Source organism: Canis lupus, chromosome 30 (assembly GCF_011100685.1).
Source record: "Canis lupus familiaris isolate Mischka breed German Shepherd chromosome 30, alternate assembly UU_Cfam_GSD_1.0, whole genome shotgun sequence".
Classification (NCBI taxonomy): domain Eukaryota; kingdom Metazoa; phylum Chordata; class Mammalia; order Carnivora; family Canidae; genus Canis; species Canis lupus.
In genome coordinates, this window is record NC_049251.1 from 2,487,418 (window position 1) to 2,515,330 (window position 27,913).

The 27,913-nt window shown below is 45.7% G+C and overlaps 2 protein-coding genes across 10 annotated transcripts in view; one reads left to right on the forward strand and one right to left on the reverse strand.

Annotated features, from left to right (window-relative positions):
• The window catches only part of FMN1 (formin 1), a 433,671-nt gene extending 429,109 nt beyond the window's left edge, over positions 1–4,562 (forward strand). For 4 of the 7 annotated variants that reach the window (XM_038579922.1, XM_038579921.1, XM_038579920.1 and 1 more), the window contains one exon: positions 3,516–4,557. In XM_038579922.1, coding sequence (XP_038435850.1) covers positions 3,516–3,692 — 177 coding nt within the window. In that variant the 3' untranslated portion in view covers positions 3,693–4,557. Of the gene's footprint in view, positions 1–3,515 lie in introns of all 7 variants that reach the window. The other 3 variants (XM_038579933.1, XM_038579926.1, XM_038579939.1) reach the window with 3 other exon arrangements.
• Positions 4,563–8,685: 4,123 nt separating this feature from the next.
• Positions 8,686–20,987, reverse strand: GREM1 (gremlin 1, DAN family BMP antagonist). 3 transcript variants are annotated; one of them, XM_038579960.1, is made up of 3 exons: positions 20,850–20,979; positions 14,433–14,482; positions 8,686–12,604 (listed from the first exon to the last, which is right to left on the reverse strand). In XM_038579960.1, exon 3 carries the CDS (start codon positions 12,601–12,603, stop codon positions 12,049–12,051), a length of 555 nt encoding a protein of 184 aa, XP_038435888.1. In that variant the 5' UTR covers position 12,604; positions 14,433–14,482; positions 20,850–20,979; the 3' UTR covers positions 8,686–12,048. The 3 variants fall into 3 exon arrangements, with proteins under 3 accessions (XP_038435888.1, XP_038435889.1, XP_038435887.1); XM_038579961.1 differs by having other exon boundaries at positions 14,381–14,482; XM_038579959.1 differs by lacking the exon at positions 14,433–14,482 and having other exon boundaries at positions 20,850–20,987.
• Positions 20,988–27,913: the final 6,926 nt, after the last annotated feature.

The window sequence follows — 27,913 nt, forward strand, 5'->3', positions numbered from 1 at the left end:
GGACAAAGAATAAGAAAAAGAGACAATAGAAATTGAGTGGTTTCTGTAAATTTTTTAGGACATGGAAGGCAGACAGGGGACAGTGAATTTGACTGTGTGCTAGTAACTTCAAACTGACTTCAAAATCCTAAGGCTCAGAGGTAAGGTGTGGGAAAAGATGGGTGTCACGGGGAGCCGCAGAGCTGATCTGAAGGAGACTGAGTCCAAGTTTGTACACAGAACAGCTGAACACTCCTATCCTTTCTCCCAGCCTGTGAGGTCCTTTGTGGTGGCTTAAAGATGGCCACATATTATCTGACATTTCTCTCAAGAGGTGGGGATATCTCCTTCTTGGTCTGGGCAGGTCTAGACTGCTTTGACCAATTGAATACGGTGGAAGTGACACTGTGTAGGTTTCCAGGGCCAGCCCAAAGAAATTGGGAGAATTTACCTTCTTTTTCTTGGAACACTTGCTTTTGAAACCCAACCACCATACTCAGAAGCTTAAGACACGTGAAGAGACTGAAGCTCAGCTTCCAGCTGTGGCATCAATTACCAGCCTCGTGAGTCAGTCATTTGGGGCATTTCTCCCTGTTGAGCTTCCAGTGATCCCAGCTCCAGGTGCTATCTGACTGCGCCAGCATGAGAAACCTCTACCCAAGTAAGAACCACTCAGCTGAGTTCAGTCAGCTCACAGAACCATGATAGATAATAATAATAATAGTAAATTAAGCTACTTGGGCAGCCCAGGTGGCTCAGTGGTTTAGCGCCGCCTTCATCCCAGGGGGTGATCCTGGACACCGGGGATCGAGTCCCCCATCGGGCTCCCTGCATGGAGCCTGCTTCTCCCTCTGCCTGTGTCTCTGCCTCTCTCTCTCTCTCTCTCTCTCTCTCTCTCTCTCTCTCTCTCCCTCTCATGAATAAATAAATAAAATCTTAAAAAAGATTAAGCTACTTAGTTTTGGAATGGTTTCTCATGCAATAGACAACTAGAACACCAAATTACACCAGGGAACTATAACCTTATCTAACCTAACTTGACCACTGAAAAACATTAATTCTTTTGAAAAATTAAACCCAAAGTTTTGAAAACTAGACTTAACATATTGTGTTGTAGATTATCCTTCGATGAACTATTTTAAAATTTAAATTAGGTGCCACTTAAATTTAGTTTATCACACCATCAATAGCTGATTAAAAAGAAAAGTATTTCTAGAGAGAAAGAAGAAAGAAAGGAAGGAAGGAAGGAAGGAAGGAAGGAAGGAAGGAAGGAAGGAAGGGAGGGAGGGAGGGAGGGAGGGAGGGAGGAGGAAGGAAGGAAGGAAGGAAGGAAGGAAGGAAGGAAGGAAGGAAGGAAGGAAGGAATTAGTTAATTAAACCCAGAAATCTTTGAATTTCAGGACAACCAGTCTAAAGACAGAGATGAGACATGGAGCTAATAAATAAAAGTCTTCATACTGAACAAAGAGCTCACCCAGCCTTTTTTTTTTTTCACCCTCATAGAAGGCTAGCAGCTTCCCCCAAAAAATGTATAGTGGATTCTTCTCTTGGGAAACTTAATCGCTCCAGAGAAAAGATCATCAAATATTGACATTTGGGAATTCCCCCAATTAAAAGGTTGCCTCACCACCAGATTAGCTTGCAGTGAAGGATTCCAGCTTAATAACTTTCCCAAACACAGATCTTCTCAATTGGCTTATTAGAGCTCAAATGAAATATACCACTAAGAATCACCAACATCTTAGGAAAGCCAGACGTTAATACACACATCCATACCTACGAGAGCGAGAGACAATATAGAGAATGGGGGTGGGGAGGACTGACAAAAAAAAAACGGGGGGGGGGGGCAGCCCCGGTGGCCCAGCGGTTTAGCGTGGCCTTCAGCCTGGGGCGTGATCCTGGACACTGGGGATCGAGTCCCACGTCAGGCTCCCAGCATGGAGCCTGCTTCTCCCTCTGCCTATGTCTCTGCCTCTCTCTCTCTCTCTCTCTCTCTCTGTGTCTCTCATGAATAAATAAATAAAATCTTTTAAAAAAGGATCCATGAAACAAGAACAGGATATTATTTTATTTTTTTAAATAGGCTCTGCATACAACGTGGGGCTCAAACTCATGACCTCGAGATCGAGAGCCACATGCTCCACCAACTGAGCCAGCCACCCAGAACATTATTTAAAAAAAACACCAGAAGGAATGACAGAAACTCTTTAGAAAAAACAACAAACCTGACTGCCTAAATTTAAAATTCCTGGGAAGATATATGTTGTAAAACAGACTACCACAAACTTAGTGGCTTAAAACAACACACATTTATTATCTCACAGTCAGGCGTCCAGGCACAGCTTAGCTGGGTCCTCTACTCATGATCCCACAAGGCAATAATCAATGTGTCACCCAGGACTGGGTTCTCACCAGAGGCTAGAGTGAAAAAAGATCCAATTCTCAGCTCCTTCAAGTTGTTTCCAAAAATCATTTCCTCGCAGCTATAGATTCCTGGCAGCTTGCTTCTTCAAAGCCAGCAATGGAGAGAGAAAAACAGACCCTGGCAAGGTGGGAGCTACGCTTTCATGTGATCACATTCACATTATGATCATGTGATCCTGTCCCCTGTGTCACATTCCACTTATGAGAAGCAATTTCCAGGTCCTAGCCACACTACAGAGAAGGGTATCATGCAAAGATATGAACGCAGGAAATAGAATACTTGGGGGAATTCCTTAAGACATCATGTAAATAGGGATAAGTGTGTGTGTGTGTGTGTGTGTGTGTGTGTTTGTGTGTGGGTGTACATGTATATATTTGAATATATTTTTTAAGAAAATCAAATGAATGAAAAAAGATCAAATGGCTAACTCCAAGATCAACTGAACAAAGCAAACCCAAATTCAGCAGTCAATAGTAATTGATGATCATAACAGTGTATGATGATTGATGTAAGCAAAATTTGCAGCACAAATTTTATAGCATAGAATGAGTGAAACGGAGGATGAACTCGCTGTCTTCTTTGCCATAACACAATGTTAGCAAACAATATATAAAATTAAAAGTAAGAAATAGAAAGATGGGGACGCCTGGGTGGCTCAGTGGTTGAGTGTCTGCCTTTGGCACAGGGCATGATCCCAGGGTCCCGGGATCCAGTCCCACATCAGGCTCCCCATAGAGAGGCTGCTTCTCCCTCTGCCTGTATCTCTGCCTCTCTCTCTGTGTCTCTCATGAATAAATAAATAAAATTTAAGTAAGTAGAAAGATGGATGCAATGGCAGAAGAAACAGCCATTTTCAATGGTTGACTCTCAGAAATGAGACTGAAGGAGTCAAGTAGAAGAGCTGGGACAAGAGCTGATGTTTTTCATCATAAGCCTTTGAACACTGTTTTCTTTCACCCTTGTATCCATGAGTTACTTCAATGTGGCATCTTGCTCTCTCAGTACCTATTCCAGTATCCTCCTGGATTGTCTCCTATACTGTAGAGCACAGAAAGCTAAACAGTTGCACTTCCCAAACATTCATGAAGTTAATGTTTATAATTTGCCCTAGGTTCCAATGAGCAGATCCATCACACTAGACCTGCCTGCAGAAGTAACCAACCTGAGCCAGCAACCATTCATAGGAATTCATAACGTCTGTCAAGCATGGGGTGGGAGTCATTGGGATCTTGGGCAGCTGGGCTGCAGTTTTCTCTTGAATGTAGGCAAACTCAGTGACTTCTTTTGACAAATAAGATAGAGCAAAAGTAAAGGTCTGTGGCTTTGAAGACTAAGTCATGAAAGGTACCACAACTTCTTCGTTGCTCTTTCTTGATTTACTTACTCTGGAGAAAGCCAGTTGTGAGGAGCTAAGACCGCCAGCCGCCAGCCACGTGAGTGAACCATGTTGGAAGTAGGTTCTCCAGCCTGTGAAGTCATTAGGGGTCTGAAACCTCCGCTGACACCTTGCCTGCAAACTCCTGAGAGAGAGAACCACCCAGCTGAGTCATTCCCAGATCCCTACCAGAAAAAGTCAGATACACTTGGCAGGATGAGTACTGGGTGTTATACTATATGTTGGCAAATCGAACTTCAATAAAATATATATAAAGAAAACGTCAGATAATAAATATTTGTTGTTTTAGGCTACTGAGCTTTGACATAATTTGTTACAGAGCAATCTCTAGCAAATACAAGATGATTCATAGGTTGGCCTGACTTTGTCATACTTCAATTCAGTAAAAAAATTCTTTCATTAAGATACCCGGTCCATCTTTTGGCTCTGTTTTTCTGTGTGTAGAGACCTCATTCTTCAGACAGTTTCATCCATATACCTGGGAAGAAAGATGGCCATCAGCAGATTTTTATCTACAGGCTTATGATCCCAGAGGAGGGGGAAAAATCTTGTTTCTCCCGGCCTCTGTATGCAAATCTGAAGGAAGATTCTTATAGACTCAGTTTGGGTTTAAAGACCATTTGAAAAACCAACCATGGTGGCCAAGTTGAATGACTATTCTTATTTTCCAATATGGTCAAATGTCATCCCTATGCCTACAGAGGGAATAAAAACATACAGTGATAAGAAACCTTATTGACACCACAAGGAATGAGGGAAGGGTAGGTCCAAAAAAAAAAAAAAGTTTTAAGGAGAAGAGATGTAGGAAGTAAAAAATAATAGATATCTACTTAAAAGCCATCCCAAATATAACCTCTGCTGTCACTGTGGTATAATAATAAACTTCTACATTCAAAATGTCAGTATTGACACTTGTGGAATGGAATGGAATTTCTGAAAGGTCATGAAGCTCATTTCTAATGGACTCTTGCTACATTGTTTAATGACAAATACACATGATAGAGAAAGTGGTTTCAGCTATAAACATAGAAGACAGTAGAATTGTTTTGTGAGCATCAGTATCGAAGCCTTGATTTTTATGCTAACAGGGAACAGTGACAATAAGAATAATTATCTAAAATACTTTGAAATAGCCAATGATTTTAACCTCTGCCCGCTAAATTTGTTGGTGCCATAGGAGGAAATGGACTCTGGTAATCCTCTACTTGGTAATCCCCATCAAGCTCATAGGAGGAGGGCTAGAGCTGCCTTACTTCAGGCCTTTATCTGTTCCCTCTTAAGCAGTTTGCAACCATATAGAGTTAGGGATGCACACTTTGGTGATGAAACTATCAAGATATGGAAGGAAGAAATTACTATAAAAGTTGAGGGTGTCATTATTAACTGTGGCATGAGAAAGGATTAAAACTGAGATGGGACATAGGAGAGCTTCTGCAAAGGTTAGAAAAAATATATATTTCTTAATCTAATGGTAGTTATAAGGGTATTTGCCCTAGAACAATTCTTTGGTGTAAGTTTTGAAATCAGGAGGTGTCAGTCCTTCAACTTTGTTCTTCTTTTTCAAGATGGTTTCAGCCGTTTTGGGTCCCTTGCATTTTCATATAAATTTTAGGATCATCGAGCAGCCTGGGCGGCTCAGAGGTTTAGTTCCGTCTTCCGCCCAGGGACTGCTCCTGAAGACCCGGGATGGAGTCCCACATCAGCCTCCCTGCATGGAGCCTGCTTCTCCCTCTGCCTGTTGTCTCTACCTCTCCTCTCTCCTCTCTCTGTGTCTCTCATGAATAAATAAAATCTTAAAAAAAAAATTTAGGATCAGCTTATCCATTTCCGCAAAGAAGCCAGTTGGGATTTTGATAAGGATTGTACTGAATCTACAATAGAATTCTAATCCATGGGGATGCCTGGATGGCTCAGCGGTTGGGTGCCTCCCTTCGGCCCAGGGTGTGATCCTGGGGTCCTGGGATCGAGTCCTACATCAGGCTCCCTGCATGGAGCCTGCTTCTCCCTCTGCCTATGTCTCTGCCTCTCTTTCTCTGTGTCACTCATGAATAAATAAAATTGTTTAAAAAAAAAAGAATTCTAATCCATGAACACAGAAGTCTTTCCATTTATTTTGGTTTTCTTTAATTGCTTTAAACAATGTCTTATTGTTTCCAATATACAAGTCTTGCACTCTGTTAAATTTGTTCCTATATTTATTCCTCCTTTTGATGCTAAACAAAGGAATTGGTTTCATTTCATTTTCAGGTTTTCTCATTGCTAATGTATAAAATACAATTAATTTGTGCATATTGACCTTGCCTCCTGCAATCTTAATATACTCATTTATTAAGCTCTTGCTGTGGTCTGAAAGATTGTGTCCACCCCAAAATTCATGTTGAAATCCTAACTTCTAACACGATTGGTATTGGAGGAGGGCCCTTTGGGATGTCCTTAAGTCATGAGGATGGAACCCTCATGAAAAGGATTGGTGCCTTATAAAAGAGGTTCCGGAGAATCTCTAGCCCCTTTCACTGGGTCAGGATACATACAAGAAGTCTGGGACCCAGAAGCCTGCCTTCACCTGACCATGCTGGCAACCTGATCTCAGACTTCCAGCCTCCAAACTATGAGGAATGATTGTTTTTTTTTTTTTTTAATAAGCTACCAGTTTTTTTCATAAACTGTGGTATTTCATTATAGTAGCCTGAATGGACTAAGATAGCTCTAATACTTCTTTAGTGGATTCCTTAGGATTTCTACATACAAGATCATATCATCTGAAAATAAAAATAGTTTGAAGTAATATAATGTGATAAGTCTTGAAATAAGTCTCTCTCCCACTTCATGGGATCTGTTGTTGCTGGTTGTTGTTTGTCTCTTTGTTTAGCAGTGACTTTTATGAATTAATTCAGTGAGGTTTGTATTTTGTGTTGTGTGTTGCCACTGAAGTCTCTGCTTGGTTAGTTTAGTCGTCAGCTAATATTTGAACAGTGATTTCCTGTAACACTTGGAACCAATAAGTCTCTCAATCTTTGCCAGGGGGTTCTGATAAATGTTGGGGGCACACCTTCCATACTCAGACAGGCAATTGACAACTGGGCCTTAGCCTTCACTTCCTCCTTGTGCCGTGATGATCAGCCTGAGGTAAGAGTTTACAGTCCTGTCAGATTCTTCCTGAGCATGTAGAGAGCCCCGGGCATGTCCACAGCCCTATGCAAGCATTGGTCTTTTAGATATCCAGGACTATGTAGGAACTTTTCAAAGCCCCAAGGAAATCTCATTCCCCTGTGTTCAGCCTTTTGCTGCCAAGCTGCTATCCTCTACCTCAAGCAACCACAAAAAATAATCAATTGTTTTCAACAAGGCTTTTCACATTGGGCAGCTTCCAATCAGGTCAAATAAAGATAGCCTTGCAAGTGGTGTCTCCAGGGTCTGACAGACAAGTCAAATAATGACTGTTCTCTTCGTATTTGGCTTTGAAGGAACTCCAATCCCATTCTACCCCACTCACCCCCCAGGGTTGCTAGACTGCTGGTTTTCACTGCCACTGCAGGCTGTTGGTTTTTCAGTCTTCTATGGAACTGAAGAAGGATGATGAGAACAGGGCAAGTTACAATATCACAGTATTTGCTGTTCCTACAGAGATTCAGCCTTTTTCTAGAATAAATGCTCCCCAGACTGCTGCAAGCCCTTAGTTAATTTTCAGAGTTCTAAAAAGTTGGTTCTGGTTATTTTTGCCAATTTGTCATTGGATTGATGGAGAATTTTCAGAGCTCCTCGCTTCAACAGTTTTGCTGATATCCTACCATGTACTTTTTTTTTTTTTTTTAAACCTAGAATGCCTTTCTGTATCCAGTCCCACTACCCTGTTCAGACGTTGCCTCCTAGATGCAGGTATGGCTTCTCTGAGGACACTGTCTCCTTGGAACGTGCTGTCATATTTCCCCTCCAAGTCCAAGGAAGCCATAACAAAAAGAGAGGTGGCAAAGAGGCTTTAAATGCTTTAGAGCTACGGCACCTGGTGATGCCAACTACAACCCCAGGGTAACCAGTCATTAAATGTGAATAATCAAGAGTTGGATCTATCTTTAGAGTATTGTGTTCTGTCCTTAAAAGAGTAACTGATATAAGTTGAAAATATCACAATTTTGCATAGTGCTTAAGTGCATAAGTGTTGCAGTGAAACCATATGAGTTCACTACCCCTAGCAGCGATAATAATGGTATACGTACAATATACGAAGATTGTTGGAAACAATTCAAATAAAATCTTTAGCACAGAGTCTGGCCTAAGCACTCCAGACATAATTGCTGGTATTTTCATCACCATTGTCAGAGCACAGATACCTAGTAGAAATCCTGTATTGTTCGTCCAAGTAGGAAGAGACCTCAGAAATCTGCTAGTTCAACTGCAAAACCAAGACAGTAACTTGCTTTACCTCACACCCCTATGTAATGAGTTCTAGCATGTGTTTTCATACTTCTAAGCACAGAGAGTTCACCATCTCAAAGCCAGCTCATTGTGTTGATGAATCACTCTCATTATTATCTCCCTTCTAGTGAGCCCCAAATCTTTCTTCCATTTTTCCCTTGAACACTTCTAAATAGAGGTATCATCATTTCTGCATGACAACTCTTCCATGCCTGAAAGGTTCACAAAACCCTTTCCAGCTCTTTTTTTCTAGCTCTGGGTTAGAGGCTGGTACTTTCCATTACACAGTGACTTTCCCTCACCTCTAATTGCCTGAGGTGTCCTACTGAAATCCTAAAGGTCTAGTTGGAAGAAATAAATTCCCTTTGTGATACAAGAAATCTATTTATCTCTTTTCTAGCTCCCTTCCCATGACAAGTGAATCCTGTTCCACCCTACCCTGTGAACACTACCAGTTAAACACACACATGGGCACAGAGAAGAGTTTCAATTTATTGGTTGCTCTTTGGGAAAGGTTGCTCTTTGGAAAAGGTTATATGGAACATAATTGGGATTAAAATCAAATTCTAGTTACAGATTCATAAAACTTTGCTTTAAACCAAATCAACTTTTATGAGGCTATTAAATCCCCCTCATCCTCATACATAGCAAAGTAACTCAATCATAGTCTATATAATCCTCTGTTGTTTTTACGTGATTAAAGCACACATAATACATAATGCAGTTGATATTAAATATCTTGAGAATGACAAATCAATAGGACTACTTCCACGCTTAAGCATTAACTGGTCATTTATATAGGTTCTGTACATACACTTTTCATTTTAGATTTTCTCCTTAAAAGGACTTGTGAACTATTCATTATTTTCTGCTATTTGTATACACACATCAAAAGTCTTCCAAAATAACATTTAAAATCTTTCTTAATATTGCTTCAGAAATGTTAACCTTTAAGGAACATTCAATTAAAAGAAAAAAAAGTTCAGGTCCTGACTCCCTAACACATGTTCAGATGTGTCAAGATCTTATTGTTTCCCTCTGACCTGATAAAAAGCATCCAACAACATATACTGTGCCAGTTTCTTCTTTGCTCAACTCAGAGGAAGTCAAATAAAGGAGAAAAAAATGCTCAAAATCACAGTGACCAAAGGATTTGAATTAATAATTACATTAAATAACCATAACTTTTTGTTTAACTATTCACATTCCACACAGTGGAAATTATCTTTTCCTCCAGATTTTTCATGTACATTTTTAACAACAACAACAACAAAAAAAACCAAGTTACAGACTTGTAGGATGTGTGTTTTTCTCTTTTAATGCCAAGCACAAAGTGTACATCATAAAATTCATATTTGGTGTTTGGCATCATTTTAATAGGAAAGATTGAGATCACCGATATCTTTCCATTAAAAATTTCTACTGTAGTAATGAAAAAAACATATTTCTTCATCGAAGACTCCAATACAATATGTAATAGATGTGGCACTTTCAATAAATGCTGTAAGACACACCACACTTCGCTAGTCTTAATACAGGCACAGTAAGAAAAGCAGACGTTTCCCTCTCTGGCTAGCGCTGGGTACTTTTCCAGGGTAGTTATGCTGCTGATTAACCCAGCGAAGTTAATTTTGAGGAAATTCTCTTTACTTAAGCCAAATCCAACTTACATGCAAGACTGTGGTATGAGCTACTAAAAGAAGATTACTGCTGCCAACTTAAGTCATCTCTTTTTAACAAAACTGCATGCTTGTGGCAGAGTTAAAACAACAAGAGAAATTCAGTGTCTCTGGTTCTAAATGTCATTTTTCCTCTCTAGTGTGGCTTTACATATTCAGCTCCTTCCCCTTTCTTTTCCTCTTCCCCACCCTCAAAATTCTGGCTTAGTATTTGTGTGCTTAATTAAATCCATTCTGCATTTTATTGTTGGAGGATGTGGATGATAGAAAAATTTAGGGCAGGGGCATACAGTGTATACGAAATACACAGACCATGTGTTTGGACAAGTTTGCCTAGGGTGGAATCATCAGTAGTGAGTTTAGAAGTTTCAAAATTTGACCCAGTAGTTTGGGCGTCCAAGGTAACTTCTGCCTCAAAGCATGGTTCTGGCTTGGTCATTAGACGGGAGAGCGCCGCACCAAAAGAATAAAAATGAGATACAAATAGCCTCTATAGTGCAAGGCTGGAGCCTTGATGGGCAACTAAAATGCTAGTCAATGGTGAGTGTTTCCCATATCACACAACTTGCCTAGTGAGGATGAGAAGGCACAAGGCAAAAAACAAAACGAAACAAAACAAAAAAGTGTTTTAGGTGTGGGAATGGGTTCACACAGAAAACCTCAAGCTTAAAGAGAACAGATTAGCCAAATCCAAAATGCAATAAAGTCCACCGACCCTGCTCTAGATAAATCCTAAGCAGGGGTTGCCAGGAGCTGGAGTTTAATTAGAGGAGGGGGTCCACCAGTAGGTTCTGACTGGCAACGTGAATCCCACTGCCAGTAGAGAGACAGCGAATGCACAAAAATGCTTGTTTGGCTGGTTCTTTTCCAAATGCTCTGATTTCTTAACTAGGGTTTCCCATTAGACCCTGAGGAGGCAAAGGAAGAAGGGGAGGATGCATCCCTTTCAACTCTTCCCAGGCATTAAACTACTCCTTCATCAGAGGCAGTTTCCTTTATTTCTTTATTCTCCTTGGCTCTCCAGCTCTATCTCCTACCAGTGGCTAAAACAAAAAGGCCCAGGATACATTGGTAGCTCACATGGAGCAGGCTCCAGGCGCTCCCACCTTAGCCGGATTCTTCCCTGCCAGGTGCACTGGGCAGAGCCACAGTCTCTGTAGGACAGGTTTGTGGCTCTCAGAAGCATCACACGGAAATAACTGGCAAAGCGGTGATCACATCCAGGCAAGAGGAAAGAGACCAGGACCCCTTATGAGGTGCTCGCTTCCTCCCTCCCCAGCGGGCACAGGGGGCTCTGAGCTTCATCTATGTCCCCCGGGAGGTGTGGAGCTGGGGGGTCTCCTTGGTCTAGCTCACTCACTTGGTTCCGGAAATAGGAGTGGTCAATATTTATGTTCGAAGTTTGCTCTTGGGGGCAGCCAAGTTCAGCAGATCACGGGGACAGCCGGGTGATGACTGTTGGGCGCCTCCATCTCTCGTCCATTTGCTTGGTTTCCAATAAACATCGAGGAAACCAGGAAGCCGTGGGGAAGCCCGGCTGTGCTGTGTTTTGGGGCGGCCCCGCAAGACTGCGCCTCCCACTGCTCGACCTCCCCCGCGCCGGCCTCCCCGGGTGGGAGGACCTTCCCAAAGCCAGAAAGGGTGACCATCTATGGTCCCCTGAGCGGAGTTAGTGTCCCTGGCAGGTAGGGAATTGGAAGAGTCGCCGAGATCCTAAGGGGTGGGCTGGGGAAGGGAGGGCGGCAGAGAGGAACGAAGACCTTCTCCAGTGTCATGCGGCTGAAGACAGGTCCCTCGCCCCAGAGTAGCCTCTTCCACCAGCATTCGTTTGGGGGTGGGGGGGGCCTCTGGTCCCAGGGGAGCCCCGGTGCCCGTCCGCCGGCCCCACTCCTCCCCCCACCCCCCACCCCCAGCTTTCCCTGCCGTCCCAGGGAAGCGGATGTGTCTACATGATAGGAAGTGCCCTCCACAGCGTCTGCAAACCCCCAAACACCACGCACACGCATGCACACAAACTATGCACTAGCAGGCTCCGGTCACACGGCAGCTGGTTGTTCTTCTTGCCTGTAGGTTTAAGCCGAGTAGGGATCAGGTCGCTTAGGTCTGGCTCAGGCCACCCGGGGCTGCATCCCTAGGACAGGCTGGCTGTGCCCGGCTTAATCCAGATCGATGGATATGCATCGACACTGCTTGACGCGTGTGACCCTCTTCTTCTTGGTGGGCGGCTGCAGCTCAGGGCAGTTGAGCGTGACCATCATGGTGGTGAATTTCTTGGGCTTGCAGAAGGAGCAGGACTGAAAGGAGCCTTCCTCCTTCCGGATGTGCCTGGGGATGTAGAAGGAGTTGCACTGGCCATAGCAGAAGCGGTTGATGATGGTGCGGCTGTTGCAGCCTTCCTCGTGGATGGTCTGCTTGAGCGGCTGGGTTTTGCACCAGTCTCGCTTCAGGTACTTGCGCTCGGTCACATGCAGGGCCTCCTGGCTGGACTCCAGCACCTCCTCGCCAGGCATAGCCGTGCCGCGCCCCTGGCCGCGCCCCCGGTTCCTGGAGCCCGGCTGCTGGGGAGACTGAGTCTGCTCCGAGTCATTGTGCTGGGCCTTGTCTGGCGGGGGGATGGCACCTTGGGACCCCTTCTTTTTCCCTTCGGCAGTGGGCAGCAGGGTCCCCAGGAGGAGAAGCAGGGCTCCCACAGTGTAGGCCGTGCGGCTCATGCTAGTGGAGGGAAGCACAGAGAGGACAAGGATGGACAAGTCAGTGAGAACAGTAAGAGTAGCTAACGCCTTCTCAGGCACATGGTAAACACTTCCTGGAAAATATTTCATTTCCTCCTCACCAGATCTTGAGAGATCAGGTATTATTAGTCTTGTCATCTGCCAAGCCATCAAGCCACAATGACGTAGCTGGCCCAGGGTCACCAGTGAATAAGGCAAGAGCTCAACGGGGGCCTGTCTCTCCACAGCATGTTCACCCCCTGGAATTCCTTCCTGGCTGCTGACACCCATCACGCCTGGCTCTATAGCATGGTCACTTCATTGCATTTGGTCTTGTTTTATGCCAAATTACCTTTGCGCCTCCCTGGGGAAACCAGTTTTCTATTTTGTTTTACAGCAAGACAAGCAGCTTTCCTGTCCAGGCTTCATCAGCCACAAAAGGCTTCCACTCTTTTTCTTTTTTCTTTTTTTCTCCCCAGCAAGCCTGAGCGCTTCCTGGGTGGTGCCTTGTTCGGTTGGTTGGATGCTTAGGGGAAGTTTGTTTGCTGCAAGGGAACCCCAGGAGGGGACTGGGAAGCAGCTGACCCAGGAGGAGCACTCAGCAGAAACAACACTGGATGCAGAGCCCAGATGGATTGCAAGTCCCAGACGGACTCCAAGTCCTAGGGCGACAACCTGCTACCTGACCTGGAGAAAATCACTTCACGTCTCAATAAATGGCTTCTTGGAAGCACAGGTACACATGCTTTATCTCCCCGGACAGGTTGCTCACATCAAATCTGATGTACAAACAGGAGCAGTCTGAGAACTGACCAAATGTGCAGCAGCACGGCGGACAGAACAAATTCCCTTACCACAAAGATCACACAGATATTTATTATATCATCCATTATATCATGAGGTACATTTTTCTACTTTTAAATGGTGACATATGTCATTCATGTGTGTGGGTGCACATGCGCATGGGTAAAATCTAGAAGGTAGAAAGTGGCATAAGAAAACATGTATGTGCAAATATTTATATTAATAAATGCTATGGACACATTGAGTAAATGAATTATAGTGAATTATTGTGGACAGGCCTGGAGTTAGACATGGATCAGAAAGGCAATGAACAACGGCAAAAAAAATCCCCCAGATAACTGGGGGAGGTGGAGGGAAAAGTGACCAAACAAACAGGAAAGCAAAGATGGGGAGAGAAAAAAAAAATGGGAGTGAGGACTGTAAATCAGAGAAAGGAGACCTAGTCTACAGGCAGAGCGATGAGCGAAGGTACAGCACATAGAGGACAAAGAGGAGAAGCACCAGGATATTTTTTAAAAGGCTAGTGCAAGCACCTTGCTAGTGAAACTCTCCCAAACCTCAAAGAGCAGGCCATCACCTGGGGGTATTGTTAAAATGCAGATTCTGATTCAGTAGGTCTGCTTTTCTAACAGGCTTTGAGTAGCCAGGCCTGCAGCGCTTGCAGCCTTGGAACACAGAGACAGTTATTCGGATGTGGAAGGATTTTCTTTTCCAAGAGAGCAGCTTCAAATTCACAGCCTCCCTCTCAGGCCATCATACCAAATGTGACCTGAATCTTGAGGCTTCCACTCCCCTTGCTACTCCCCAGCTGTACCCTGAGGCCCGGTGAGCTCTGAGCCCACCCCCTTTGCCCCCCGTGCCCACCATGGTTCCCAACATAAGGGCACAGCTGGGAGCACCCATTCCCCTGCTCTCCTCTGTACACCAGCATTACATAGAATAACCACGAAGTGCAATTTAATAGTGACCTTACCACGATCCCCCGAGGAAGCGTACACGTTGGCATGATTAGCTAAAGCAGTTACCTTTCAGAGACCAAGGCAGTGTAGCATCTACATTCTCTAAGCAGCAGTCCCTGTAAGTAAAGACCATGCAACCCTAAGGATAATGTCAAATGAAGATAATTAAAGATTAATTTTAAAATACCCTTAAATGGCACCATTCCTCCGACATTAGCCTAAACTTGCCTTTTGGGCAAGTTTAAGTTTGGAACTGATAATGTGACATTTAGCTCCCGTGCTTTTGACTATGGACTCCCTGGCTTCTGTCAGTTTATGTTACAACATCCCTGTTCTTTAAACAGAGCCCTTTTTGCCTCAACAACAAAAAAAATTAATTTCCTTGTTTTGTCTTTTTAAAAAATCGCTCATGAGAAACGTCCAGTTATAAAACAGTGCTGATTTTCTCCAGAGACCAGGATAACTTGAGCCATGACAGTTCAGTCTCTTAGGCAAATGTATTCGACTTTGAGAAGCTTTTACAAGCTTCTGCTATTTATTCAACTGGGGACCAAGATCTAAACTAAAATCCAGTCTCTGCCCATTTCAAAGAGGAGCACATGAGACAACCCTAGGCCTACACCCACAGTCTTCCCTCATCCCTCCTAAAAATGGCCCCAGGGACAATGCAGCCCTCCCAGAGCAAGACCCTCAGAGCCCAACATCACAGAGGCCAATCTGAAGCTGACTGGGAATGTACACTGTCTGCATATGACAGTTCGCGTCATAAAGCCATCCCCTCCCACAAACATCTGTCCAAAAAATGCAATTTCCTTTCTCCAGACCAACACAGGACTCTTTTATGCTCAACTTTTCCTTCCTGGCATTTTCACATCCATCATCAAACAGATACCTAGTCTGAGAGTCAGGAGGACTTATTCATCACCTTAATCTCAGTGCCTGGCACAGAGTAGGTGCTCTTTTGTTAAACAAACACTTGTTAGGGATTTTAACGTTGATTTTAAAATCCGTTTTCATTTTAAAATCCCTCATGTGTGCCAGTAAACAGCTGAGCCTAATTCAATCTTCGTGATTGCTGACTTGCAGTACAGCAAACTCCTAACCTAGGGAGCACCTTGATACTGGTCTTTCTTTTTTTTCTTTCTTTCTTTTTTTTTTTTAGGAACACTTAAGATATCCACTACTTTTTACCTGGTCCCATGCAGAATGCTGCAGGCTTTATTTTCTAATTGAAGCCACTGAAATTACTTTGGCAGAAACCAACAATAAAGCATGTAGTACATTCAAAATTAGTCAACTGTGGTTTTCAGTTTTAATTTGGACAGACTTCTTGTTCCTATGGGAGCAAGTGAATGCCATAAGCCAAAGGGGTCTAGAACAACAGGCTATTTTCTTTTTTTCTTTTTCTTTTTTTTTTTTTTTTTAAGAAAAGTACATTTAAAAAAAAAAAAGAAAAGCACACTTTTTGCAAAGTAAGATTTATTAGGTGGGGAAAATATTATAAAATGGTTTTTCTTTTTTTTTTTTAAAAAAACCTACTTTTTCAAAGTAGGTTTTTATAACATCTTTAGTGTTTATTGTGAGGCTTTCGAATTTTTAAACCTTGCAACTAGTTATTTGGAGAAAAGTAGAAACCAATGTCAGGAATCTCAACACAGACCTTAGTTAAAGGACAGCGGTCTCAGAAGGACTCTGCATATTCCATGTGAGTAAGTTAGAAGGTTTGGAACTGGACTGGCACTAGAACCAGGGCTGTGTCAAGTCACTGCGGTCAATCACCCAACCTCCACCCACACACACCACAGACTGGTGGGGATTACTCAGGGAGGGAAAAGGGACTGCTTTTGCTCTTGAAAAATAATTTGCACTTTGTAAATGTCATAAGCACGGAGGAAATCACAAAGATGTAAATTGCTGGAGGACAGTTCTTTTCCTTATCAACACCTCCCAGAATGCCTCGTTATAAAAAAACCAATCCAAATGCTAATCAAGCCTTGGGTTCCTATGAATTATTCCCACGTGTAAGAGCTGTCAACATTTTTGGTGATTTGCATTCATAAAATGACCCAATCACAGCATTAAACTTGAGCTGCATTTTGTGGGACCAGAGTGCATCAAGACACCCACAAAGACCTCCCTATGTACTCACTGCAAACAGCATCTTCTTTTCAAACCCTGCCTCAACTTCACCATAATGCAGGTGTGCTTCTCCAAGAAACGTGATCGTATTTTTGTGGTGAGCTTTCTCTGCAATTGTTTTCCATCAGCAAAATCCACTCACTCCTACCTTTTTTCCCTTGATGACTGTCCTCCCCTCCAATCCACTTGTCCCAGAGTACACAGATATTCTCAAGCAGTTCTTCTCTACTGGATGCTTTCCTTCGGGTTTTCCTTAGTGATCAAGAGAAAACGTGTGTACTCCGGCTAAGCCACATCAGCCACCTCTGTTCTATAGAGATCATGGTGATTTATTCCAATCTTCACAAGGCCCAAAAGAGCACAATCATCTAACTCTAAGGAATCAGAAATAAAAATGCTCTGGGTGACCTGTGTCCAATATCCTCAACATCTTGGGAAAGTTTAGGCCAACTCCTCTTGGCCCTCTTCTTGCTGTATTTTTCATTTTAGCTAACCAACCTGCTCATAATCAGTTAAACGGAGTGCTGAGTGGGAATTACGGTGAATTGACAATGGTCAGCGAGCCAGAGGCCTATGCCTGAACATCTCTGATCGACTTGTCCTGAAGAATTAAGTTTTAGAAAGATGTTTAACAGGCATGACATCAAATTATTTTCCCAGTAGAAGAAGATAATGAAAGTGACAGCAAATGCTTTAAACTCAAGCCAGATTTCAGAATAATCTCTTCCTTTTTCTTGGGACTAAATCTTTGAGAAGGGAAAGGTTATTTTTAATTTGATCTTTGATTTTTAAAAAGATTGCCTTTAGAAGTTAAGGAGAATTTCATAAGAATATACTGGGTCGATTTTTTTTTCCAGACAAGCTGAATCAAGAAGATAAGAAGAATGACTTGCTGGCAAACTAGTAAAGGATAAAGTATCATCCTGTATGAGTCACAAGACCCTAGTTACAACCTCCCTATTCAGAAGACCATTCAAGCTAAATCAGGCTGGCTGCCCACCTCACATACAGGGACCACCAGGTAATTAAGTATCTCAGGAGCAATATGCTCTCAGGAAATTTGTTTTGTTGAAGTGAATGCACACAATTTTTTAGGTCAACAGGAAACAAGTTAGAAAGTAGTAAATATTCACCAAGTGGCACCACTGGGAGTCAATCTGTAGGTTCCGGATTGTAATGCAAGATGCGTGCTAGTCCCTAGGTGTGTGGAATTTGGGATTTAATTTCAGAACCACCTTGTAATATATATCTGGTGCCATATAATGTTACTGCCTTCTCCCAATACCACCACTAATACTAAGAGTGATCTTTATTTTTGAATCCTTAGCATGCATGGCATTGTGCTACATTCAGACCATATTTTATAATTTCTTTTTCACGATATAACAATAATATTGTCCTCCTCTTATCAATCAGGGAATCGAGAGTAAGAAAAGTGAGGAATCTGCCCGAGGTCAGACAGCTTCGCAGCTGGAGAGTCAGGGTTTGAGACCAGTTCTACGTAGTCCCCAAACAGTGTCTTTACCCACTGTTCAGTGGATACTTGGCACAGTACTTACAGAGGGACACATGAACTTGTTTCTAATGCAATACAATTTGAAGAATATTGTAAGTCAAATAATTATCTAGTTTGTATCTTCATGTTCACGTGTGAAGAGAAAAAACTCCTGTCGTTCCAGGAATTACTGTTGTACTTTGCATTTCTAGGAGCATATGTTAAAACTAAAGAAAATTCCTTGCAGATGTAAGACATGGGCTGGTAACACTTGCCTGATCAGAGCCTTTCAGTTGGATGCTACAGTTACCTCGCTGTCTGTCCCCCAACTTTTCTTTACATAAAAGCATTAGGTTTTCCCATTAGTCCTTAACTCTCTATCCTAGGACATGCTCCACAGCTTTGCTGTTGATGAGTATTTCTTCAGAAAGGGGTCCATGGCATACAATTTCTTGGCCTTTTTTGACTTGTAATATATTTTTTTAAGATTTTATTTATTTGTTCATGAGAGACACACAGAGAGAGGCAGAGACACAGGCAGAGGGAGAAGCAGGCTCCATGCGGGGTGGGGGGTGGGTGGGGGGGGAACCAGATGGGGACTCAATCCAAGGACCCAGGATCATGCCCTGAGCTGAAGGCAGACGCTCAACCACTGAGCCACCCAGGTGACCCCTCACTTGTAATATTTAATGTTAAGAAGGCAGGCAGCTCTTATTTAAAGATGTGGGGACGTAGTAGGTTTCTACTGTTCTTTGTGTAATCATTCACATAAAAACTGTTAGCAAACTAGGATTTCCTATAGATTGTGGGTTACCAAAAACATCTCAGTCAAAATGGACTTTTAAAAAGAAAATAGGAAATAGGAAATCTGTAACATTACAAAGTTTATAAAAGACTTTAATTCCAATGACCTGAGGGTTAAACACATACAGAGCAACCCCGGTTCTAAAGAACCCCTCAATAATTAGTTAATACTTCAATTGGAGACTTCAATTTATCCATTGATAGCAATCAAATCACCTACTGTTGTTGATTTGGGTGTGCCAGGGAGGAGATGAGGCTGTAGTTTTAATATCTTTCCCTTGTTGCTTTGCAATGTCCATCTCTTAAAGATCCCAGCCCCGCCCCCCGCCCCCGCCCTTCCAAAAAAGAGAAAAAAGAAAGAAGAGAAGAGCAAAGGAAAGAAAAGAAAAAAGGAAAGCAAGGTTTGGGGACTGGGACACTTTGGGGTGAAAGAAGACTCTTCACCCTGGGCTGGGGGATATCTCAACCTCTTCTCTGCTATTTATTTAAGTTGTGTGTACAGCCTAAAGGAAGCCACCACTCTGGGGGCCCCGGGACCGCTTAAATCCCCGTGACCCACTCAACACAATAGATCGTTTTAATCATCCCGCGTCCTGGCACCAGTTCTCAAAGGGGAACATAAACACACGCGCACAGCGCTCAAATCTGCTTTTTCCAACAGGAGATCCAATTACCTACCAGTGGTCGCCCCTCGACCCTTGTGTCATTTAAGGAGAGATTTTAGCCCCTAAGGTTGAGGCTGCCTGTGTAAGAGGCTGGGATTCAGAGTCGCCGCAGGAGGAGGCGCAGCGGGATCGGCCCGGGGACCCATCCGGGCCAGCTCTGGGCGCGCGAACGACTGGCACCTCCTGTGTGCCCCGCCACGTCCCCCCGGGGAGGGGGCTGTCCCCAGGGCCCACTGCGGGGAGCTCCGGGCAGGGGTGCCCCCGGGGGGGGCCGGGATCCGAGGGCAAGGCCAAGCCAGAGCCGTGGCGCGTTCCTTTTCCCAGCCCCGAAGTGTACGGACGGCTCGGCCGCCCAGGTGACAGCCCCTCCGCCCGGCCCGGCCCGGCCCGGCCCTGCGACGGCGTCAGCAGCACCGAGCGGAGCAGCGCGGGCCGCGCGGGCGAGGGGCGCGCTGGGACGCAAGTTAAGGAGCCCCCGGGGAGAGGGCCCCGGAGCCCGGCGGCGCGGCCGAGGCGCGTGTGCGGCGACCGACGCCCGGAAGAGCGCACCGAGCGCCCGCGGGTGCGCACCGGCCGGGAGGGCGCGGGGCGGGGGCGGGGCGGGCGCGGGGCGGGGGCCGGGCGGGCGCGGGGCGGGCGCGGGGCGGGGGCCGGGAGGGCGCGGGGCGGGGGCGGGCGCGGGGCGCCCCGCGGGCTCGCCCGACTCCGGGGCCCACCCGTCACCCGCCGCTCGGGCTCCCGCCGCGCCCCGCCGCCGCGGCCCCGTTGGCGCCCGAGGGGCTCCGTCTCCCCTTGCGGACCGGCCGGTGGGCCCGCGGCCGACTCGGGGTCCTCCGGCGCAGCGCAGGATCACGGCTCGGACGCCGACGGGAGCCCGCCCGCGTCGCGAGCCCCGGCGCCCCGCTCCAGACTCCGGCACCCGCTCAGCGCGGCTGGCGCCGGGGTCGGGGGGTCGCAGGTCCCGGCTGCTCCCCGCGCTCCCGCTCGCGACCCCTCGGCTCCCGCGGCGCCCACCGGGGCTCCGCGCCTTGGAGGTGCGGCCGAGGCTGGCAGCGCACCCAGAGCGCGTTAGCAAGGCCCAGGGAGCGGGAAAGGGATGCGGGGCCGAGGCTCCCGTTCCTGGCATCCTCCTCCCCAGGCTTCCCTTGCGGACGGCGCGGGGAGAGCTCACGGCAGCCACGACGGCGGGAAGGACCCTCGGTTCTCCTGCACCATCACCCCAGGGAAGCGGGGCCGCCGTCCCTGCGCCTGGAGGGGCCTGGAGCGCTACCGCGCGTCTGCACCGAGCGGGACGTGGGAGTCTGGCTGGGACCCGGGGACCCCTGCGCCCCCCCATCCCTCTCTGCTCTTCCTCCCTCGGACGGGCGCCTCGGCACTCACCTGTCAGTCCGGCGGATCCCTGGGGCCTGATGCGACCGCGGCCGGAGCCGCCCCGGCGAGGCGCGGGGTCAGCCGGACGGAGAGGGGGGCCGGGTCCGCGGAGGGCGCACCGAGTGCCGGGCATCGCGCCGTCTCGGGTTTAAATGCCGGCGGCCGAGCTGGGCGCCCGGGGCCGCGCCTCTCCATTGGCCAGGCGCCGCCGCCGCGGCCGGACCCGCTATCCGCCCCCTTTCCCGGTACTGCCCCCGCCCCCGCACCCCTCCTGCCTCCCGCGGGGACCCCTCTGCGCCCGCCTCGCCTCGCCTCTTTGTCTGCTCCCCCGCCCGGGCCGGCTGGGAGAGGTCACCCCAGGGAACCGCGCCTGGAATGCACAGCAAATCACATTTTCCGCTCCCGTTGGAGGGGGAAGCGCGGAAGGAAATCCCCCCGGCCCCCGGCCCCTCGTCCCTCCTCCGCCCCGGGCTGGGCTGCTCTCGCCGCAGCCCCGCTTGGCCTGCGTCGGCCCCGCAGCGCGCTCGGTCGCGGCGGCCGCACCCAGGGGGCCGGGTCCCGGCGGAGCCCGCCGCCCGCCGCCCGCCGCCCGCCGCCCGCTGCCCGCTGCCCGCGGCGGGATGCTCCGGCTGGGCGGCCGCGCGGCTCGGGGGGCTTCGAGGGCGCTGACCCCCGCGGGCCCGCCGGCCGCCGCAGGGCCTGGCTCCGACCCGACACCCGCCTCTCGCCGGCCGCCGCCGGGTCTCTCGAGGGAACGGAGGGGAGCGAGCGAGGGGAGACAGCCCTACGAGGGCCCTCGCGAGCCGTCTTTAAGCGGGAGAGAACAATGGCTGTGCGGCCGGGGCCCTGCGGGGCGCGCTCGGGACGCGCACCGGGGACAGAAAGCGGCGGGCGAGGACCAGGCGAACACCAGGATGGAAGAACCGGCGCCGCGTTCTGTGCTTACTACTGAGCACCCAGAGGGCAGTGACAAACGGACTAAGCGCCTAAATATTTCTCGAAAGATGAGCGAACACTCTCATCTGTTCTTTAACTTGAAAATTGGTTCCTCAACGAAGCCGCAAATGCTGTGTCGAAGTTAGAGCCCGAGCAAAAATCCCCCCTGCTGCGAGACCCGCAGACCGGCCCACCAGCCAGGTCGGATGATGACCTGGGGGGGGGGGGGGGGAATGGTTACAGGAGGAAATTTGAAGGTGCCTGTACTGACTAAAGCAAAAGAAACAAAACAATGAAACCCAACAAAAGGTACTTCTTAAACAGTCTTGATTGAAGCATTTGGCTAAGAAAACAAAACCCAGAATAGCTTGATTTTTTTCTCTTTAGACAGTCATTGTGGGGAGGCCGCAAGAAACACTCAACACCTACTAGATACTCTTAAGAACTTGAAACCATTTTTTCAAAATAAAGGGAACAAGGAGGAAGTCTGCATTAAATCAGTATCTAGAAAATCTTCATCACGGGAATGTTTCGTTTGTGCAATCTGCAGTTTCTGCCCATAAACTCTGTGCTGCACTTTAAATTTGGTTTCCAATCATTTTTTGTTAAATCCTCCCACGAGCTGTAGTTTGTAGTTGCTTGCAGAATGAGAACACTCAGCAGGGCTTAAAGATGGACCCTGGTGGAGTGAGCTGTAGGAGACAGACTGGTCAGAAATACACAAAATGCTTAGACCATTAGCCCACCACCAATCTGTAGAAGCCAGTTGTTCTCTCTGGGTACAAACTATTCCCCCCCAAAGAAAAGAGCATATTTTAAAGTGCATTATTAGTCCCTTCTATTTTAAAATCAATGTTTCACTACCCCCCCCACCAAAAAAAAAAAAAAAAAAAAACTCATATAAACTGCCCCAAATGAAAATGCATAGTCTGAGCTTACTTTTTGAATTGGAAGTAACTGTTCTGGAGCCCTGACTCTGTGGCTTGCTATATCTTAATCTACCTCTGTGACTGCTTCTTTCTCTGTCTAGTAAATGTTGTTGAATTCACTGGGACCCCTCCTAGAGAGGCTTCGCAGACCACAGTCTCTGTAACAGAGACTCTCCTGCCCCTACCCCACCACTCCACAACTCTATCCCATTTCACTTCTCTTTAGTGTCACTCCTCTCTCCTGCCACTACAATGGACCCTTCATGAGGGCGGGGACTTTGTCTGAAGTGGTCACTCAGATTACACCAAGCTCATAGAATACAGAGTGCCTAAAACAGATTTAGGATTCAACAAAGAGCTGTGAACTGGGAATGTTCTGCACATGCCCACGAACTAGGATTAGCATCCCAGTTGAACACTGAGGCTGTAACCATTGTGAATATGGTAAACATGGGCCCTCACCTCACAGAGATTATAGTTGAGCATATTTGTAAATATTTACATAGATAGCCAAGCTTTTGGCCTATATTTGTGTTTCCACAGCTCTCAACCAGTCATTGCAAACCATTATCCAATCAGGGTGAAGGCATAAGAGTAAAAACTATTCAGGCCTCTTTAACCATAATTACATAATTGAAACCTGCTCTTAGTAAGATGGGGGAAAAGTAGAAGGACTCCATGGAGTCAAAGTTAAAATTTTCAATCTGAGATGCCTAAACAGTGATCACTAAGTGATAAGTTCACTTACAGAAACTCCTTTCAAATTACTTTGAGACCATTTTGAGAAGGGTGGGTTCTGTTCAGCTACTGGTATATTAATGGAGAATCTATTTCTCTTGTTTTGCTCACCTAGCTGTAACAGTTTGTCTCCATCTAACTCCCAAAATGCTAAGAGGGGTTTACTCTTCAGATTTGGGGAAGAACCTTGAAGGCCTTTGTAGGGAAGTTTTGCTCAAATCTGCAGAAAATTGTTCAGCTAATTGCAGAGACTAAGTATGGCATCTTGCATTGGGTTAAAGAAGAAAAAAATGCCCTTCACCCATTTGGAATGACCTTGTATGCCCTTCCTAAAGGAAAAAAAAATATGTGATGATGAACTTGACAATGGACAAAGAAAAATATATTTGCAATGGCCAAATAACAGCTAAATGATTGGTATCCAGAACAGATTTCTCTTTTATGTTAATAAGAAAAAAACTCCCCAAATCACCCAATAGCAGTTGGCAAAGCACATGCCTGAACACTTCACAAAGGAAGAAATCTGAATGGCCAATAAGCATGAAAAGGCACTAGATTATACTAGTAAATTGGGAAAATGAAAACCTAAATAAAAAGATGCCCTTGCTTAGCTCACAGATTGGCAAACATTAAAGTCTGCCAGCATCCAGCATGGAAAAGGGTATGGGGAAGCAGGCACTTAAGTGCACTGGTAGTGAGAGTGTATTGGTACAACTACTTCAGAGAGTAATTTGCCAAATTGTGATAAAATTCAGCATGCCCCTCGTGTACCATTCAGCCATTCTACTTAGGTAGATACCTTACAGGACTTGAGTACACGTGTGAGGACTAGAATTGTGTGAGCACTTCCACTGCAGTATCATTTCTAACGATCTTAGAGTCCATGAACTGAAGTGGGAGAAGGCATAAACAATTATTTTGCTCATATAAAAAATGCTATACAGCTACTTAAAGGAATGGACTAGATTTCTATATTTCAACACGGAGCTCAAAAACACAGTGATGTTCTCAAGGGGTCAAAGCAAGTTGCAAAATGGTGCAAGCAGTATGACACCCTATGCATATTTTATAGTAAACGCAAAATAATGGTATGAATCGTCCACGTAACTATACGAAAGATAGATTGCAACCTAGACTTTGATGGTGCCTACCAGAGTGCAGTGAGAGAGGAGGTTGGATTGGAGAGGGAAGCAAAAGAGATTTCAACTTTATAATGCTTTCTAAATTTCATCTTAAAAATCTTGGAACTAGTACGACAAGATGTTGACAATTTTCATTTCTGGGTGATGGGTACATGGGTATGTGTCAGATTACCTTTTTTTTGGCATTTTAGAATTTTTTTTAATTTCTCAAAACTAAAAAAAAAAAAATCTGGCCATTCTATCATGATTTCAAGAGTAATCTTGATCCTTACTTGGACACTGAGGATCTTTCTCTCCTGTGTGTCCTCTGTAATCAGCTCCAAGCAAAGTAAGCATGCTTTCAGAATACATACAAATCCCTACTGATGTTTATATGTCAGCTCCTGGCTATGCACCTTGCCGTCTGCACATAAGCAGTAAAACATTGACCAGTTTCCAGTATGTGAACAATGTGTACACGTGAAAATTCTGAACAATGCCGCCAAGTACAAGCACATGAAAGAATAAATTGCGCAGACCATTTTAATACAATTGGGACCTAATTCCATACAAATATTTATAGTGTACACTATATGTGTAGTGTAGTATGAAAAAGGCAAAAAACAAAAACAAACAAATTTACAAATTAAAAAAAAAGGAAAAGGCAAAAAACATAAAAGTATGGATGTGGTCCTTTGCAGTCAATATGTAGGCCCAGCAGAAAAAGCACTGAACTTAGAGGCAAAATAATAATAATAATAAATAAATTTCTGACTCCTTCGTAGGAAATGAGTGTCCCTGGGTTAGACATTTTTTTTTCTAATTTTTATTTTTTATGATAGTCACACAGAGAGAGAGGCAGAGGGAGAAGCAGGCTCCATGCACCGGGAGCCCAACGTGGGATTCGATCCCAGGTTTCCAGGATCACGGCCTGGGCCAAAGGCAGGCGCTAAACCGCTGCGCCACCCCTGGGTTAGATACTTAAACCCTCTGAGCCTACACTCAATCATCTGTATAATACCTACCTCTGGGTAGAAGATGGAATTAAGTAAAATAACCTCCGTGAAAATGCCAGACACATAAGAAACACTTCATAAACAGGAGCGACTACGTGGATACTAGAGTGTAATTAGGAGCTAAAAACAAAAAGAGTGAAAATGTAGTATCAGCGTGGGTCAGGCCTTAGGAGTCTACATCCACGGGGCGTTAAGCACTGGATGGCCCCTAAGGGATGGAGAGGGAGGGAGGTGAGGAGGGGGGGAGCGGATGGAGGACTGCAGGGAGGAAGGGAGGGAAGGGGGTGGGAAGAGGGAGATCCCCTCCGGTAAAGGGCCCAGCAACTTCTCTCTTCTCCGCGGATGGTGTGGGCACCCCAGAGAGGGGCACAGGCGGAGCAGCAGCCGCCCTGGCTCCGTGGCCTGCTCACCAGACCCGCTCTGGCGCAGGTCACCGTTCGCAGCCTGTGATGGGGCAGCAGCAGACCCCGGGGGGAGCGGGGAGGAGCCGGCCGTGCAGCTTCCCACCCGAGGCCGCTGGCAGAGCCCTGCGAGCGCAGCACGGCGAACGCGGGTTTCGCAGCAAACATTCACGGACCCGGTGCCCACATATAAGGGACCTGCTGAAAGCGGCGCCCACCTTAGGCAGCAGGGCTGCAAAGTTTCTATTTGTTTTCAGCGCTTCGATGCCACTTGGCTCCTAGAAAAAAAAATCGAAAGGGACTTTAATCTGTTGTTGATTCCCTGCTTTTCCTTAGCGCTTGAACAAGGCTGTGGCTCTTCATTTTCTGAATCTTTTAAGGTACGCTTTCCAAGAAAGGCTCATTCTGCTGCACTTTTAAAATGCCAGTGCCTTGGAGAAGATCTGCTGGAAAGGCTTAGTAAACTGAAGGCCTCTAGGTTTTACCTCATTGTCTTTGGCTGCCCTGCCCCTTCTTTTCCTTTTAGCTTTATTCAACTCGTTTCCAGCTTTTGTTCCCTTGAGATCTGTGCTATTCAGTAGGAGCCACATGGTATGGTTTACCTTTTCACTTTTTTGTCCTTTTTTTTAAGGCAAAGAAGCTTACATGTGATTTTGCTCTTGCCATAACTGTACTAATAAGTCACTTGCCCTGCCTGGTGTCTTTTAAAAAGATTTTATGACGTTGGGGCACCTGGGTGGCTCAGCTTTGAGCGTCATGATCCCGGGGTCCTGGGATGGAGTCCTGCATCAGGCTCCTGATACACTCTGCCTGTGTATCTCTGCCTCTTTCTCTGGGTCTCTCATGAATAAATAAATAGAATCTTTTTTTCAAAAGGATTTTATGACATTATAAATATATGATAAACTCCTCCTAGAAAACTTGAAAAATAGAGAGAAAATTAAAATCTCCTATAATCCCATAACCCCCAAATAACCACATTTATGCGTATATGACACACATACGATCCATATATATACATATAGATTTCCTTCCAGCCGTATGAAGTATATGCACAAATGTGTCTTAAAGTTGGCTTTTATTAACTACTTACTATGTACGAAACACTAGGCTTTGCCTCCCTACATTATCTAACTTAACCCTCACACCAGTCCTATGAAGGTACTATTATTATTTGTGCTTTTTTAAAGGTGAGGAAACTGATGTCTGGGGGGTCATGTCACTGTCTCAAAAGCACACAGCTGTATAAGGCACAAGAGGGGTTCATGGCCAGCGATGCCTGCTTCACTCCCCTGCTACATGGCCACGATGTAGTTAAAAGCTATGTCATAGGCTGTGTTAGAACTGATATTCAAACACCATGATCACCCCACAGAAAAAGCACATGAGATGCCAAGTGATTTAAATAATTCAATAGCTGACATTGTCAATACATTTGCTTGTGTAATATATGGACATACAGAAGAAATATGAGTGTGGATTCCATATGACTTTATTTATAAAGACTTCTAACACGTGGCCATTGAAAACTCAGATACGGCCTGTCTTCTTGGGTTTTTTGGACAGACGCTGACTTACTTCCACTATCATTGTTATTAGGGACACTCTATTTTTTATAATTAGGAGCTCATAAAGAAGTTTGGTACTGTGGGGTCTGCTCAAAGCAGAGAAGCATGAATCTGAAGGTGGAAAGTAAACTCCAGACTTGCCTTCCTTTCTAAAGATCAACATGAGCCCACATGCCAATTTGCATGCACCTCACAAAAGTTCCAAATTTAAATCTTTTTAAAAATCCCGGTTCCTTCGTCACACCCCTCCATCCTAGCATAAAAGGCTGGATCATCTGGAATATAATTTCTCATTTCTCCCTAAAAGAAAGACAAAAAATGTATACCGTGGGCCCTCCCTGCTTACGTCAGAGCAATACATCAG